The following is a 16,174-nucleotide window of genomic DNA, read 5'->3' on the forward strand; positions in this document are numbered from 1 at the left end:
ACCCACAGGATACAGGCCGTGCTTTTCAACCTGGGCTGCACACCACTGCCTGGGGGCTTCCAAAAAACACGGACGCCTTGGTCCACACCCAGGGATTCTGGGGAAACCAGCCTGAGGCGTTTGGCTTGGGCGAGATGAATGTTAAAAGGAGATGGTTGCCGTGGGCCAATGAGGGATGTTGGCGGCTTGGACCAGTGGAGGTGGCAGCATCTCTCTTTCAGGCCCTGCTCCCTCCACACAGGATTGTGAATGGCTCCAGGCTGGCCCCTCCCTCACAGCCCACCTGTGGTCCACAGGAGGCACTCACGTCCTCAGCCTGGGTATCCCGAAGGCTGAGACGCCTGGCTGCCCGTGGCCTGAGAGGGATTCAGCTCCAGGGCACCACACTCTGTTCCTGGCCTCAGTACACAGTGTGAGTTTCTCCAACAGGCCTTTGGCCTTAGCAGGACTGGCCTTGTCCAGTGCATGGGCGCTCACAGACTCACACACACACACACACACACACACACACACACTGCCTGCATACACACACACACACACACACACACACACACTGCCTGAATACACAAGCATCACATACGACACACCACACATATAACATATAACACACATCTCATATACACACTACACACACAGGTCTTCACACACACAATCCACATGTGCACACCCTCCACACACACATACACACATACACACTCCCTTCTTTCTAACTGGTCTCTCTCTATCCCCTATCACACCCCTCCATTCAACATTCTATACAACTGCTTGATGATTTTTCTAAAACACAAATTAGGCTACTTTTTAGCTTAAACTCCTCCCAGGGCCTTTCCAGAGCCTTCGGGCTGAAAATTCTAGCCCCTTATTAAGCTGTTCAGGCCATCTGTAGTCTCTTCTCTGATGACCCCCTTCCGCTGTCCCCCACCTTTCCCATCGGCCAGTCTGATCCTATTGCCCACCCCTCCCCACCTCCCCATGCGGCTCCTTCTGCCTCCGCTTTGCCCTTCCTCAGGCCTCTCCAGAGCATCCCGCTGGGTAGTCCATCTGAAACCACATTCATCCTGCCAAACCCTGCCAGCTCACCTCTTCTATGAAGATTCTCTTGACTCCCCAAGGAGTTCCCTCCCTCTTCTGCAGGTCCAGTGGAGTGAATGGTTCCCATGGCTGTATCCCCTGCCAGGCAGGTGACCTTCTCAAGGTCATTCTGTATGGAGCACTGGTCCTGGTGTCGGGTAGGTGTGCATGAACGCTGGTGGGTGGCACTCACCTTCTCGCCCTCCCACAGATCAAAGTGGAAAACCAGCATGACTACCAGGACATCACCAGCATGGTGGCGATGGCCAGAACCTACGCCACCACCGAGGCCTTCATCGACTCCAAGTACGACATCCGCATCCAGAAAATCGGATCCAACTACAAGGCTTACATGTGAGTCCCTGGGGGAGGGGGAGGGGGATCTGGGAGGAGGGGGGAAGAGAGTGAGGGGGGGATCGGAGATTAGAGATGCATGTCCAGCCCTGTCCCCCCGCCCCAAGAGGAGGCCCCGTCTGCACATCACTGTTCCCGCTTTCCACCTCCTTTCTGACCCTTCTCTGGTCTGTAAGCTGAGGGCTGACAGTCCACCCGGCTTATCCAGGGTGGAAGTCTGTCTTCCCAAATGAGGGCTGTCTCCCCAGAGGAAGGAAGACACAGGCATGTTTGGGGAACTTCAAGTGCATTCAGGTTGTGTGTCACAGGAGACAAGACGGAGAGAAACTTGAGGACAGATCAAGCAGGGCCTCGAACGCTGAGGTTGTGGATTTTCTTCTGTTCTCTGCTAAGCAGAGACGTGGCATGGGCTGACCTGAATTAACAAAAAGGTGGCTCTGGGCCCTCGGGCTGCAAAGGGGATTCCCTGGAACCACTAAGACCAGTTAGGAGACCATATCAGGATTCTCTGACTGCAAGCAACAGAAGCCACACTTGTAGACAATCTTCATGGCACCCCGACTAGGAAGCTAATGTCCCCTAATCACCTCAGGACTTCAGTCGAGATTGTGGTTCCATGGAAACAGCGCTGATTGGTCCAACTTCGGCCACAGGCTTGTGGTTAGAGAAAGTCAGAAAAGCAGCAGGGAGAGTCCACCAAGACGGCATGCGACAGGGGCAGGGGCATCCCCCAGTGGAACTAGGGGGAAGGAGTGAGCGACAGGACATCCAGCACGTCCCCCCAGGGGAGACGCCAGCAGAGGGTGACTCACTGGGAGCCGTGGTTACAGGATGAGTAGGAGGGAGTTCTCCATCTTCAGAGCATCTCTTCTGCTCCGAGGCTCTCTGTCTCTCACTTTGGAATGTTGTTGTTGGTTCCTCCTGAAATGATGAGGCCCCAGAGAGCCACCTGGTGCCCGCGTGCCGAGCCCACGGAGCCCTGGCTGCGTGAACAGCACCATGCTGGAGGGCTCGGCCGGGCAGCTGGAAGTCTCTATGTGCCTCTGTGCGGTGCAGTTTGTGCTCTAGGTCAGGGTCAGCAGACCACAGCGCACAGGCCAAATCCAGCTGCCACTTGTTTCTGTAAATAAACTTTTACCCATCGTGCCCGGCCAGCATGGCTCAGTGGTTGAGTGTTGACCTATGACCCAGCAGGTCACGGTTCATTTCCAGGTCAGGGCACATGCCGGGGTTGCAGGCTCGATCCCCAGTGTGGGGCGTGCAGGAGGCAGCCAATCAATGATTCTCTCTCATCATTGATGTTTCTCTCTCTCCCTCTCCCTTCTTCTCTGAAATGAAAGTTTGTGTGTTTTTTTTAAATAAAGTTTTACCCATCACAGCCATGCATGCCCATCGATGCATGGTCTAGGGCTGCTTTTGTACCACCTGGATTGCCCGCACCGAGGGTCAGCACATTCTTCTGCAAAGGCCCAGATGGTAACTGCGGGCCTCGCAGGCCGTGCAGTCTCTGCCGTCGCCTGGGAAGCTGGAGAAGGTGCAGGCAGTTGACCTATTTCCTCCAAAGAGATGGAGCCTGTTCCCAAGGAACACCTCTGCCCTTCCTGCCCATCACGCTCTTCCACCCAGGAGCCAGGCCAGACCTGTGGCGGCTCTCCGATGCCCTCGGGGTGATGATGTCCCCTCCTCCCTGCGCCCGCTGAGTGAGGGAACATTCTGGTGCCGCAGTCCAGTGCATTCCTGAGGCCTCCGCCGCCCGTCACGGTATCACTTCCCTCCTCTCCTCACTGTTCGAGTTTCCACTTGACATTGACTGCACCTTGTCCCAGTTTCTCTCCTTGAGGATTACCTCACTGCCGCATTCTTTATGCCGAGCCTTTCTTCCCTGACAGCCCCAATTTGTCATTCGTTATGGCGTTTCCTGGACCCTGCGCTGGCCCACAGCCCAGGGAGGGGGTTCGTGGCAGACCTCAGGGGAGAGCATCCTCTCCGCCCTTGACCGCCCAGCCTCCTCTCTGGCCCACCTGCCGCCCTGCTCTGGGGCCTTTGCGCTCCTTGCTACTGGAGTGTCATTTTCCCAGGCCTCTTCGCAGAGCTAGGAAAGATACGTGTGTGCCTTAACCCGTTCCTCACACAGCGGTGATCATTTCTGTAACATTAGCCCGTCTACGTCTAAAGCTAAATCGAGTTCACGTTGGTGCCTCCGACTTTCATCTAGTCCCACACGGTTCATTTTAGCCTTCCCAGATTGCTTATCTAACTTCCCACTCCAACAGGGAAAGTCCTGGCTCCCGCCATCCGCCCTCTCTGTCCTTATTTGTAAGTCCCACTCTACATGCGCTTTGCAGAACCCGTGCCCCACAGCCCTGTAAGAGACACGCTACCGACTGCGATACAGGGCTTCGTACAGTTCCTTCCGTACTGACTCACCGTCTCCACTCACTGCCAAGGTGACTTAGGTCGGCTCCTCCATCTCCAGCCCCACCTTCTTCAATGAGGGGGTCAGTGTCATACCTTTGCCACCTAGACAGACCCTTTTGTCACAGTCTAGGCCAGTGGTCGGCAAACTCATTAGTCAACAGAGCCAAATATCAGCAGTACAACGATTGAAATTTCTTTTGAGAGGCAAATTTTTTAAACTTAAACTACTTCTAACGCCACTTCTTCAAAATAGACTCGCCCAGGCCATGGTATTTTGTGGAAGAGCCACACTCAAAGGGGCCAAAGAGCCGCATGTGGCTCGCGAGCCGCAGTTTGCCGACCACGGGTCTAGGCTCCATCGTGCATGCCAGCAGCTGAATCACATTAGGGCCAACTGACTCTTTCCCCCAGGCCTGCCACGGGCTCTGCCATGGCGAGTCGCAGTTCAGAGCATGGAATTTCTCAGATATGGTTTGGTGGCTCGGCCACTAAGTGGGAATGATGATAAAATAATATCCGTCTCATTAGGTTTAGTGAGGCTGAAAGAAGCCAGTGCTTATAAAGCCCTCAGACCCGTGTCTCACACATAGGAAGCACTCATTAAATATCAGCTCTCACCATCATTATCTTCTTGGAAGGAGAGCGGTCTGGCTCCGTTCCTGCTGCCTCTGGCATTTGAATGCCTTCTTCTCTTGTTTCCACTCACTGAGGAATCATAGTAGGGCCCATTGTACTAACAGATTTGGGGGGGAGGTTTCCTTTAATCCACATAATACCCTGGAAGGATGGTACTTTAATGATTCCCATTTTACAAGGAGATAATAAAGACGCGGGGATGTTGACCATAGTTATACAGCCAGAAAATGCTGGGACCAAGGTTCAAACTCACGTCCGTCTGACTCAAGTCAGTTTTGCCTCCTCTTACCCCAGTATAGATCCCACGATAGCAATCCCTACTCATCCTCCAGACACATCCCACTGGCTACCTTCCACAGTCGCAGTAAGTGACTGGTTTTGTTTTGGCTTCCCCAGAGCGCGTCTCTCCTTGTGTAGATCGATAGCCCCACCATGCCTAGCCTCTGGTTTTAGACTAGACCCCCTTCCAGGTAGTGAGCAGCCTGAGGAGGGGTCACCTCTGTACACCCAGACCATTGCCCAGGACACAGGATGGCCCACTGAGTCTTTGCCAAATTGAATGGAGTTCCGTTGAGCTGAACGGAATGAAACTGAACTGATGTGAACCTTATCGATGTCTCTGTTTATCAATGCCCCTTAGTCATTATGACTCCTATTGGCCACCATCTAGTCTCTTCTGTACTCTCTTCTCATTTAGGACGTATTTTGTAGCAATTCCACCCCCCCCCCCCCCCCCCACCGCCACCACCCTTTAATCTCCACCACCTGCCTTCCCTTGGCCATAAAACAAATAGCTTTACCTCTGCCACTTTGTTTATAGCCATTCCGTCTTTGCTGAGTGCACATGTGCGATTGGACAAGGTTTGTCTGCACTCTGCACACACAGTCCCTTCCTCCGGCTCCAAGCCAGGTCCCACTGGACATCGGGGGACAAGTCAAACGTGTCCCCTGTAAAGCAGTCATTACAGGTGAGATGAGCATTACTAAACACCGGTATAAGTGTAGTGCAGGGGGGTCTACTCTTGTTGGGGAAGGTGGGCTGCCAGGAAGTCACATTGCAGGTGAACTTGAAGGATGAGTAGGACTTAGGGCGGCAAGGATGGAGACAAAGACTGGACCAGGCAAAGGAGCGGAGCTGTGTGGAGGCCTGGACATAGGAAAGAGCCATGGGCATGGGAGCACCCAAAGGGAGGTCAGTTGTTGCCGGGCAGAAAAGACAAAGGAACTGAGAGGGTGATGAGGCAGGAAGGCGCTCCTGGTCTTCACCATGGGTCGGTCATTCTCCCTACATTTTGGGGCTGTGAAAAAATTCCAGAATCTCCAGGGGTTATACTGGCCTAGTTCTCAAAAAAAAAAAAAAAAAAAAAGAGGCCAACATTTGGGATTTCATTAGATTGTATAGACATTTTTTAAATTTAATTTTTAGACTTCAAAGGTGGCTTTGGAAAAGATACATAAGATCTAAGAAATACCCAAAATGTCAAGGTTGTGCGTCTGATCCCCTATAAGAATCAACCAGTGAATGCACAAATAAATAGAACAACAAATCTATGTCTCTCTCACATGTTCTCTCTCTCTCTCTCTCTCTCGTCCTTTCTCTCTCTATAAAAAAGAATCAATTAAAAAAATTTTAAAGATCAAAGACATAAGGCAATCCACATAAAAGATAAAGCTGAGGACAGCATGTGTCCCTAAGAATACATCTCATCTGAGAGCCAGATATTTGAATCAGAGCCTCCTCACAGCCAAAGCAAAGAAGGACAGCAGATCAGGGGACAGGTCCCTAATGCCCTCGCTGTGTTATTTGTTCTGATACAGGAGAACCTCCATCTCCGGAAACTGGAAGGCCAACACAGGCTCTGCCATGCTGGAGCAGGTGGCCATGACGGAGAGGTGAGAAACGAAGGCGGTGCTTAGGGAGAAGCTGCAGCCGTGGCGGGAGATGGGTGAGGAATACAACAGGAAACTGAGGCTGCAAGGGGAAAAGGCTCACCCCAGATTACAGAGGGAATTGACAGCAAGAAGTCAGGTGACTCACCTGGCCAGGGTGGCTCAGTGGTTGAACGTCAACCCATGAACCAGAAGGTCACGGTTCAATTCCTGGTCAGGTCACATGCCTGAGTTACTGGCTCAATCCCCAGTGGGGGACGTGCAGGAGGCAATGGATCGATGATTCTCTCTCATCATTGATGTTTCTAACTCCCTCTCCCTTCCTCTCTCTGAATAAAATTAAAAATTAAATATCCAGATCTGGTCTCCCACATTGAGTAAGAGCAGGTCCTAATGTTCTGACGGAGAGGCAGGGTGGCTCTGTGGCCTGTAGACTCAAACAGGATCTGAGTTTGGAAGCCAGCGCTCACTTATTACCCTCTCTGACCCTCAGTCTCATCGGTAAAATGGGTTAAACCTTCCTGATAGAGTTGTTGTGGGGGTTAGAAAGAATGAGGAGTCAAACCCCCCCCCCCCCCAGAATGCCTGGCACATAGTAGGAGCTTAATAGACATGAGTTCTCATCCTTCCTTTTACTTCTATGATCTCACATGCTACAGTTTAAGGAAAGACTTGAACTAGGAGCCAGGAGATCTGGGCAACCGGGGCTCTAATACCATCTTACTGTGTGACCTGGCACGCCGTTCTCCCTCTCTGGGCCTCGGCGGGCATTGGCAGATAAGATGAGCACGTTGTGCAAAGAGCACTTGAGCCATGATCTCTCCTCATTCCAGGCCTATGGCTCAGAGACACAAATAGATCTCCGAGGAGGCGTGCCCCGGGTGACCCTGGAGAGTGGGGTGAGAAGCAAGAACATTGACACAAAGTCCCCTGTGACTCCCAAGTCCAGCCACCACAGGGGAAGCCAAGTGCAAGCCGGGGAAACCGTCTCGGATACAACCGTCCCCTTGTTGCAGGGGCAAAGTCCAGCAGGAGCTCTTTGCCCTGCAAAGCAAACTGGCCTCGCAGCCATCAAGTGGCTGGAAAGGGAACAAAAGCAGCAGCAGGTCCAGAGGGCCAGGCCCCTGGCCCGGAGCAGCCTGGTGGGCTCCCTCGCATGCCCGCCCCAGGCTCAGGGCAGAATATGCTCTTTGTCCCCCTGCAGGCTCTTGTCTAGCCTGGTCCCTGGGGCTGGGAGGGCGGCCGGGGAGGATTTCTGAAGCCCTCCAAGCAGCTTTCCCAAGGGAAAAGGGCTGCTGGGCTGGCTGGGTGTCTAGAACCGATATGGATGGGGGCAGGGCAAGCTCTCCACTACTGTGGAGCCAGCACGGTTCCGGGTGGGACTGGGGGGATTTCTCCCAACTCTTACTGTTGCTTCCCCGTCCTCTTCATCATTCCTCTCTCCTGCCTGCCTGGCTCCCTTTCCCTCCCTCTTTCTCACTGTCCATCTATGTCTCTGCCTTTAAAATTTTTTTTTACCATTCTGTCTCTCCCACTGCCTCTCTCTGTGCCTCTGCCTCTTCTGTCTCTCTTGCCATATGTCTGTTATTTTTTTAACATTTATTTTTTACTGATTTCAGAAAGGATGGGGTGGGGGGAGAGAAAGAGAGAGATATCAACGAGAATCATTGATTGGCTGCCTCCTGCACGCCCCACACTGCAACCCAGGCATGTGCCTTGACCAGGAATCCAACCAGGTCACAGGTCGATGCTCAACCACTGAGCACACTCGCCAGGCTGTCCGTTATTTCTTACCATATCTCTCCATCTCTGCATGGGCCTGTGCCACTGTCCCTCTCCCTGCCTGTTTTTCTATGTGTCTCTCTACCGCTTTATCTACATCCCTCTCCCTCTGCTTCCCTGGCCCTGCCCTCTGCCCCCCGCGCTCACTCGCCGTCTATCCATCCCTGCAGGTACAGGCTGTGGGTGGATAGCTGCTCAGAAATGTTTGGCGGCCTGGACATCTGCGCGGTCAAGGCTGTCCACAGCAAGGATGGCAGAGATTACATCATCGAGGTGAGGGCAGCGGCGGAGGTGCTCCTGGCCTGGCCCGGCCGCTGGGCAGGCGTGCGGAGGGGGGCTCCAGGCGTGGTCCCGGCCTGGTCAGCCGTGTCTGACTCGCGGCCTGGGCACCTGCAGCCCTCACACGTCCCCACCCCCATCCTCAGCTGCATCTCAAGCCTGGAGCCCGGGGCTTCTGAGCTGGGCCTCGACCGCCCCGGCATGCGGCCTGACGGCATCCCTGACCCGTGGGTCCACGGGAGGGCGAGTACGTCAGGCTCAGGGGGGCAAGATCTCGCCCATTGGGCCTCTTGCATTTTCTCCAGCTGCGTAGTCATCATGCAGTTCCCGGCGTCTGTTCACTCAGTAAACATATACTCCGGGCTCATGGGCCAGACACGGCGCGGCTCTGGGGACACAAGACAGACACGGGGTGTGCGGCTGGCAGGGGAGGAGGAGGATAAACAAGCGGCGGGCACTGGAGGCTGGGAAAGGGGACGCAGCTGTGCAAGCGTGTGAACGGAGGGAACGCTGCTGGGAAATTAATTGTAAGACAGAAGTTCGAGAGGGGCCGTGGGTCCTGGGATCTCTCCCACAACCCCCTGCGGCCCTCCAAGACCGTCACTACGCGCCCCTCAGCGGTCCCAACCCTCCCCCACCCCCAGCTTCCCCTCCGTGCTTCTCCCATCCCACAATCCCCCTCTGCCACCCACAATCCCACAACCCTCCTCTCTCCTGACTCCACCCACGTCCCTCCTGTTCCCACAATTCCCCTCTGCCACCCACAATCCTCCTCTCCTGACTCCTCCCACGTCTCTCGTGCTCCCACAATCCTCCTCTCTCCTGACTCCTCCCACATCTCTCGTGCTCCCACAATCCTCCTCTCCTGACTCCTCCCACATCTCTCGTGCTCCCACAATCCTCCTCTCTCCTGACTCCTCCCACATCTCTCATGCTCCCACAATCCTTCTCTCCTGACTCCTCCCACATCTCTCGTGCTCCCACAATCCTCCTCTCTCCTGACTCCTCCCGTCTCTCCTGCTCCCACAATCCTCCTCTGTCATCCACAATCCTACAGTCCTCCTCTCCCCGCCATGCATCCTCTGTGCCTCTCCTGCTACCACGATGTTTCTCTGCCCCCCCCCCCCCCCCGCTTCCCTCCCCTTCCCCCCTCCCCACCGGAGCTCATGACTCTCCACTGCTTTCCCCTGGAAATGCCCTCTGGCCTCAGTTCTCCCTTCGCTCCCACTTCATGCCGTGCTCGGCCCTCCTTCTAAAGCGCCTTCGTGACTACCACCTCCTGGGGCTGCTCACGCGGCAGCAGGGACGCCAGTGCTGACCCAAGGCCAGGACACCCCAAGGCCGGGACACGAGAGGGAGCCCTGCGGCCCCTCCCCGGCCCGGCCCGGCTGGGGGCTGCGGGCTGCTGATGGGAAGCTCGTGGCCTGGAGGACTGCTGCTCGTGGCCAGGAGACGGCGGGAGCGGCTAGTCCTCCAGGCCTGGTGCCCGCGCCACTCCCTGGACCCACAGCAAGCGGGACTAGGTGACTTGCTGGGTGGGAGCCCTGCTCTCCTCCAGCTGTGCCAGGAAGTCACAGCCCTGCCCAGGGAGTGGCTGCCCTTGGAGGGGACGGGAGGGGAGGGGAGGGAGCTCCCACGAGGAACTGCGTGTGTATTTGTAAGTGCAGGCCTCCCCTGGGGAACAGCTCCCCCTCGGGTCCAGGAATGGCTTCCCTCTGGCTGCCCCCACACCTGACATTCCCCCAGCGGCCCTTCTCGGGGGACATTGAAGGGGCAGAACCACCGGCCTGCACACTGGCTCCCAGGCCGGAGCCCCACGGCTCCAGGGGCAGCGGGTCCCCTGCCTCCTGAGGTGCCCTGCGAGCTTCAGACCCAGGTTGGCCCCCGGGCCCTCCTGCATCTCTTGAGACCCCTCCCGGCCCTCCAGCCTCTGCATCTCCTCCCGGGGCCACCGGACATGAACTCAGGTTTGGCGTGCGCACAGTGTTCATTCCTTCACCACTGAACCCCGATCCTGGGTGCCAGCCCTGAGCCAGGGGGTGGGGACACAGCGGGGAGCACTGCCTCCTGGAGCTCCCATCCAGACAGGGGGGCCGGCAATCAGTGGATGAGGACTCCTGGTCTGTGCTCTTCTCCACCCTGTGAGTTTAGCCTCTTCACTCCCCCCACCCCGCATTAGCATTCTCTGCCCTGAAGCTCCTGCCTCTCAGTTTCCTCAGCTTCCACCCTTAGGGGAAAAACGTGCACCTGTGGGCCCAGGCTCCCAGCCTCCGGACATTCAGCTGGTCAGAGATGAAGGACCTTTCACATTTACCAAAAAAATCACAACAGTGAGTTTGGACCTTAAAAAAAAAAACACAAGAAAACAACTTTTCAAAAATGGTCCAAAAGGGGAAAAGATGGCTTTTCAGATTGTTTTTTCTCTGAGAAACATTGCAGAGTTGTTGCCCTTGCTTTGAGTTTAGGGTGGGGTCAAGGGAGAAGGGGAGTCTGCTGCGAGGAAGATAAAAGGTGTTTTTCCCCAGATCCAGAAATACCGTTTCCTTCAGCCACCTCTGTGGTGAGAACATAAAATCTGTGTGGCGTGTTTTGTGAAGATCCTCACAGTGAAATACTCAAGGGAAAGACCCTTGAACTTGTCCCCCGTGACCTGTCCAGGGAATGACATTGCTCACTGGAAAAATGTTTCCCCAGGGAGACCAGTGTCCACTTCCTTTGGCCGTGTCCACCCTGCGGATTCCAGAATGTTCTGATCTCAGGTTCCCTGTGGGGGCTGTTTTCCACTAGAGGGAATGGAGGAAACAGAAGCCAGAACAGAAACAGGTGGGCAGGGTCCGGGGGAGAAGGGACAGGCCTGCGCCCCTTTAGACAGACGTCACAGTTAAAACAGCTCAACCCACGCGGACCGAGACACTGCCCACGTGCCAGGCATTGAATCTGGGATACCAAGGCCACGTGCCAGGCATTGAATCTGGGATACCAAGGACCCACGCCCCAACCGTGAGGAGCTCACTGGAAGGATCGTGTTCACAGCCAGGTTAGAATCAGCTGTGAGTTTCCCCGGCTTCCAGCTACAGGGGGTGCTGGAGACTCACAGACCTCAGCAAGCCTCAGCTGCCAGGGTCTTCACAGCTGCCCAGGCCCCTCGGTTCACAGGTGGTTAAATCAGTGGCCCACAGAGGAAAGGGGCCTGCCCAAGCTCAGCAAGTCCGTAGCGGGACCTAAGCCTGGAACTCGGGTTTCCTGTTCCCGGTTTTTAGCACAGAGAGCTGTTCCCGTGCTGGTTTGCTAGCCATGTGTCCTTGAACTTGCCACATCTTTGACCCCCAGTTTCCTCGTGCTTAAGATGAGGATAATAATAGTACCTGCTTCAAAGAGCTATTCTGATTTGTGTGAGATCGTCCACACCCAGTGCTTAGTACAGGGCCGGGCATATAGTAAGTGCTCAATAAATTATAGCACTTATTGGTGTCCTTATCATTAGGAGCTGGACTTTTCATTCCTCCATCAGCAGGTAAGTATTGAGGGTATACCTGTTTAGCAGGACACAGGGCCCAACCCTGACGTTAGGGGCCCATAGTCTGGTTGGGGAGACACCAGTAAACAGGAGATGACATGCTGTGGGGTAAGCTCTCCAGTGCGATGACCAAAGTGAGGATACCAGGAGGACATGGGACAGGGGGCTTCTCAGAGCTCACTCAGAGCGCTTCCCAGAGGAAGGTTAGGTAGGTGTTTCCTGATGGTGAGAACCAGGTGAAGAGTGAGCTGAGGGAATGACGGGCACAAGGACTCGGACAGGAGAGAGAACCTGGTGAGTCCAGAGCTTGGGAAAAGGGGAAACGAGACAGTGGTTTTGATGGAGGCTCGGTGGGCGAAGAGGGCTGGACAGGAGTGGAGGAGTAGAGAGAGGCCCTACCAAGGCCTCACTCCCCTTCGAGACCTCCTACAGCTGCTCATGCCTAGGGAACCACCTGGATGTGGGCCTGCGTGGCTTTGGGCAAGTCCCTGTGCACTTCTGGGCCTTGGTTTCACAGCTTCAGAAATAGCAGGATGGGGGAAGAAGACCTCCAGGCCCCTCCGGAAACAAGTGCTTTGTCTCCTTTGAGAAACAGCCCACTCCCTGTGGAATGAGTTGCACTCCAGGCTTCTGTTCCTCCAGAGCCCGGAGAAGAGGCCTTTCCTCTTCCCTCTTCTTCCTGAACCCGAGGTCAGCTCAACCCGTGTCATTTTTTTATTTTTTGGTCATAATCGAACCTGCACTTCACTGTTTCTGGCTTTGTGGGAAGCTTTGACCTTGGGCCGAAGTTCAGGAAGCCAGCCCTGACCTTGGGAAAAGAGGGGGTGGAGACCAGTTCCCCAAAGAAAAGAGTAGAAAAGGTCAGCGAAGGCTCCCGGCCCTCGGTCACGTTTCTGTAGTCCAGCGAATGTAGGCTGAACTGAACTGAATCCAGGGAGTTGGTTTAGACCGAACTGCAGGGAACTGGATGTCTCCAGGGGGTGGTTCCCAGCTGGAGGCGCTGGGCTGGGTGTTTGCATGGAGAACGTCGCCATCTAGTGGTCAGTTCTGTTCTGAGCGCTGAGCCCGCTCTCCTTCCTGGTACTCTGGCATGGTGTCCCTCAGGTGTCATTTCTCCTGCAGGTGATGGACAGCTCAATGCCTCTGATTGGAGAGCATGTGGAAGAGGACAAACAGCTGATGGCCGACCTTGTTGTTTCCAAAATGAGCCAATTCCTGATGCCAGGGGGTACAGTGCCTTCACCCCTGAGGCCTTGGGTAAGGTCCGCAGAAACAAAGGAGACTTTGTTGCCATCAGAAGTGCCAATCTGTCTGAGAATGGGAGGCCTCTGGATCCAAAGGGGATACCCCGGGAAGGAACCAGCATAGGGAGAAAGGAGTGGGGTGTGGACGGAGGCTGGACATGGGGCACAGCGTCTACACCCTGCTCCTGACGGGAGTTGGGGAGCTCCGAGGGGGCCTTCATCCCTCCATCCTGGGGAGAAAAACCTCATCTCAAATGGGCTTGGGGGGTCTGTGGGCAGAGATTATTGTGAGAAGCCATTTGCCCCTTCTGTGCCCTCCATCCTGGGCCTGACCGGGGGCAGGGTGTGTGTGAGTGTGTGTGTGGTGTGTGCATGTGGGTGTACACACATGCCCTTTGTGTGATCTCAGCGCACTCAATAGAGACTATTGTGTCTTCCGTTTCCCCATCCCCCAACCTGTCAAGCTCCCACATAGCTCCTCCCCTCCACAGTCCTCACCATGGATTACCAGGTCATCCTCCAAAGAATTTGCTAGTTTCCCAGCTTTCTGGAAAAACAAGTGTCGAAACCAGCTCCCTGCTTTGCCCACAAAAACGTGAATCTGTGATAACAGGCATCGAAATCATGGTTATACTTGAAGGGGTTGCTGGCTGGGAGGGGCTCAGAGCAGCCTTCTCCACTGGAAACATTCTGTCCTGACCTGGGTGGTGGTCACGTGGGTGTCTACACATGTAAAAACTCACTGTGCTGCACACTGGAAAATTGCACGCTTTATGTAAGTTTGACCTGTGATGAAAAGATCTCTGCCCTCCCACCCAGGAAGTGAATGGCTATGGTGATCACAACAGGCTTCTTTTCTCTGCTCCTGCTCTAGGCTCCACAGACTAAACCAGCCAAATCCCCCGGGACAGCCCAGCTGGGGCCTCCGCTGGGACAGCCCCAGCCACGCCCACCCACACAAGGTAGGACCCCCGACAAGCCACCCAGAGAAAGCGTCCAGCGAGGGTGTGGAAAGGCACTGGGGATCTGTGCATGAGGGCCCGGGGGCAGGCTGGGAAAACCACCTGATCCTCTAGCCCAGGCTCTGTGCCCTCACTCTGTATGCGGAATGGATGAGGCTGGGGGGTTTGCCACCCCACAAAGTCAGGAGAGAAGGACGGAAAGACAAGGTAAATTTTATGAAGTGCCTCGTATGTGCCAGGCACTGTGCTAGGGACTTCCCCATCTATTTTCTCATTGTTGGCCTCCCAATCACTCCCAGGGGAAAACATCAGTGTTTTCTATTTGCAGAGGTAGATGTTGAGGCCTTGTCCAAGGGCGGATCACAAGAAAGTGGCCGGTTGACAAGTCTGCGGTTTCAGATCTTCTAGAAAGTGTCTTGTTTCCCAGCCACCAGTGGTGCCTGGCCATAGATACAGGAGCCAACCAACTAGCGTGAGAAAGAAAGGAAAAGGGAACATTATATACAACCTTGTCGGTTGAAATTGTTCTCGGGAAATAGTGCAGCATTACTGTTTAAATGACACCATGTATTAAGGAATGGAAAAACTACTGATGGCACGATGAAAAGGAATCATAGCAATAACTTCCTCCCAGAATGCCAGCTGCTGGGTGTCCTCACACACAGGCCCGGGAGGAAATCTGCCCCCTGTCCCTCTTGTAGTCCAAGCCTCGGGCACACTTGCTTGCACTCGTGCCAGCGTGGGGCTTCAGAGCAGTGCTGCATCAAGAAGCCAGGCCAGGCCGTTTTACAGCCATCTTTGAAGGCCCTGCTGTAAAACCGATTGGAAAGAAAGCATTACCTCCCTGGCCGGGGGCCCAGTTGATTGGAGCCTCGGCCCCCACACCAAGGATTGTGGGTTTGATTCTCAGTCAGGACACATACCTAGGTCTCAGGTTCAGTCCCTGGTCAGGGCACATAGGAGAGGCCACCAGTCGATGTGTCTCTCTCACATCAGTGTTTCTCTCTCTTTCCCATCCTCTCTCCCTAAAAAAAAAAAAAAATCAATAAAAATATATCCTTGGGTGAGGGTTAAAAAAAATCCTTCTTTAGGCAAGTTACGTCCCTCCTCTGAGCCTCAGTTTCCCCAGTGATAACGGAGGATATTACAGCTGCCCTGTTTAGTGATGGGGAGCTGTCCATGAGGTGACACAGGTAAAGCAGTTAGCAAGGCCTCCGGGTCCAGCACAGAGGTGATGCCTGGTAGGTGTTAGCGCCTGATAGTTGACTACTAATAACAATTTATATAACTTTTACTACTAAACGCTTACTATTAATAACTTGTGTCTTACAAACAATTGTAATGTGCATGTTGTCCTTAATGATGATTATCATTAACAATCCTTATAACTAAAGCAGCCCAGCCTGGCGATAGATTCTAAGTTATAAATGTTCAGAAACAACGTCTTCGTCACCCTGCCAGGCTCCTGGCTGTGCCTGCCCTACCTCTCCTTTTCCCACCCGGCCTCGGGGCTGACGTTTTACAACACATTTGAACAGAGCACTTTTCAAACAGTGAGCCACTGTACTCTGGTTTCCTCCTGGGCCCAGAGTAGAGACATGCTCAATAAAGAGAGATTATTTTAAGGGACATGAGGCTAAACACACTTTTAGTGAATTGAAAAACTGTCCATTTAAAACCAATTAAGATAATTAAAGAAAATGCTCATTGAATTAGCATTCAGATTAAAAATAACAAGGCTAATTTAAAAACAATGCTTTCATTGAGTTCCCGAAATAACAAGATCACATTATTAACTTGTTTTCGAACTCACCATGTGTTTTCAATGCTGTAAAAGTGAAGTTTTCTTCTAATAAGCCTTATCATTTTGCAGCACCAATCCTGTGCTTTGGCAAATATTTTAAATATGTATGTAAGTTAATGTTTTTTTGTGTGGGTGCAAATAAAAATAGTGAATTGTTTGCTTTGCCAAGAAGCTGAAAGAAATAACTATAGTGTCTCTTGATGTATCCCAGGAGTAT

The 16,174-nt window shown here is 53.8% G+C and overlaps 1 protein-coding gene across 1 annotated transcript in view; it reads left to right on the forward strand.

Annotated features, from left to right (window-relative positions):
- SYN3 (synapsin III) overlaps positions 1 to 16,174 on the forward strand; it is a gene marked incomplete at its 5' end in the record, with an annotated part of 352,341 nt that overhangs the window by 326,844 nt on the left and 9,323 nt on the right. The window contains 5 exons of the mRNA XM_079775841.1: positions 1,283 to 1,425; positions 6,298 to 6,372; positions 8,322 to 8,424; positions 13,070 to 13,204; positions 14,066 to 14,153. Of these exons, the coding sequence (XP_079631967.1) occupies positions 1,283 to 1,425; positions 6,298 to 6,372; positions 8,322 to 8,424; positions 13,070 to 13,204; positions 14,066 to 14,153 (544 nt within the window). The remainder of the gene's footprint in view (positions 1 to 1,282; positions 1,426 to 6,297; positions 6,373 to 8,321; positions 8,425 to 13,069; positions 13,205 to 14,065; positions 14,154 to 16,174) is intronic.

Source organism: Cnephaeus nilssonii (assembly GCF_951640355.1).
Source record: "Cnephaeus nilssonii genome assembly, chromosome: 6".
Classification (NCBI taxonomy): domain Eukaryota; kingdom Metazoa; phylum Chordata; class Mammalia; order Chiroptera; family Vespertilionidae; genus Cnephaeus; species Cnephaeus nilssonii.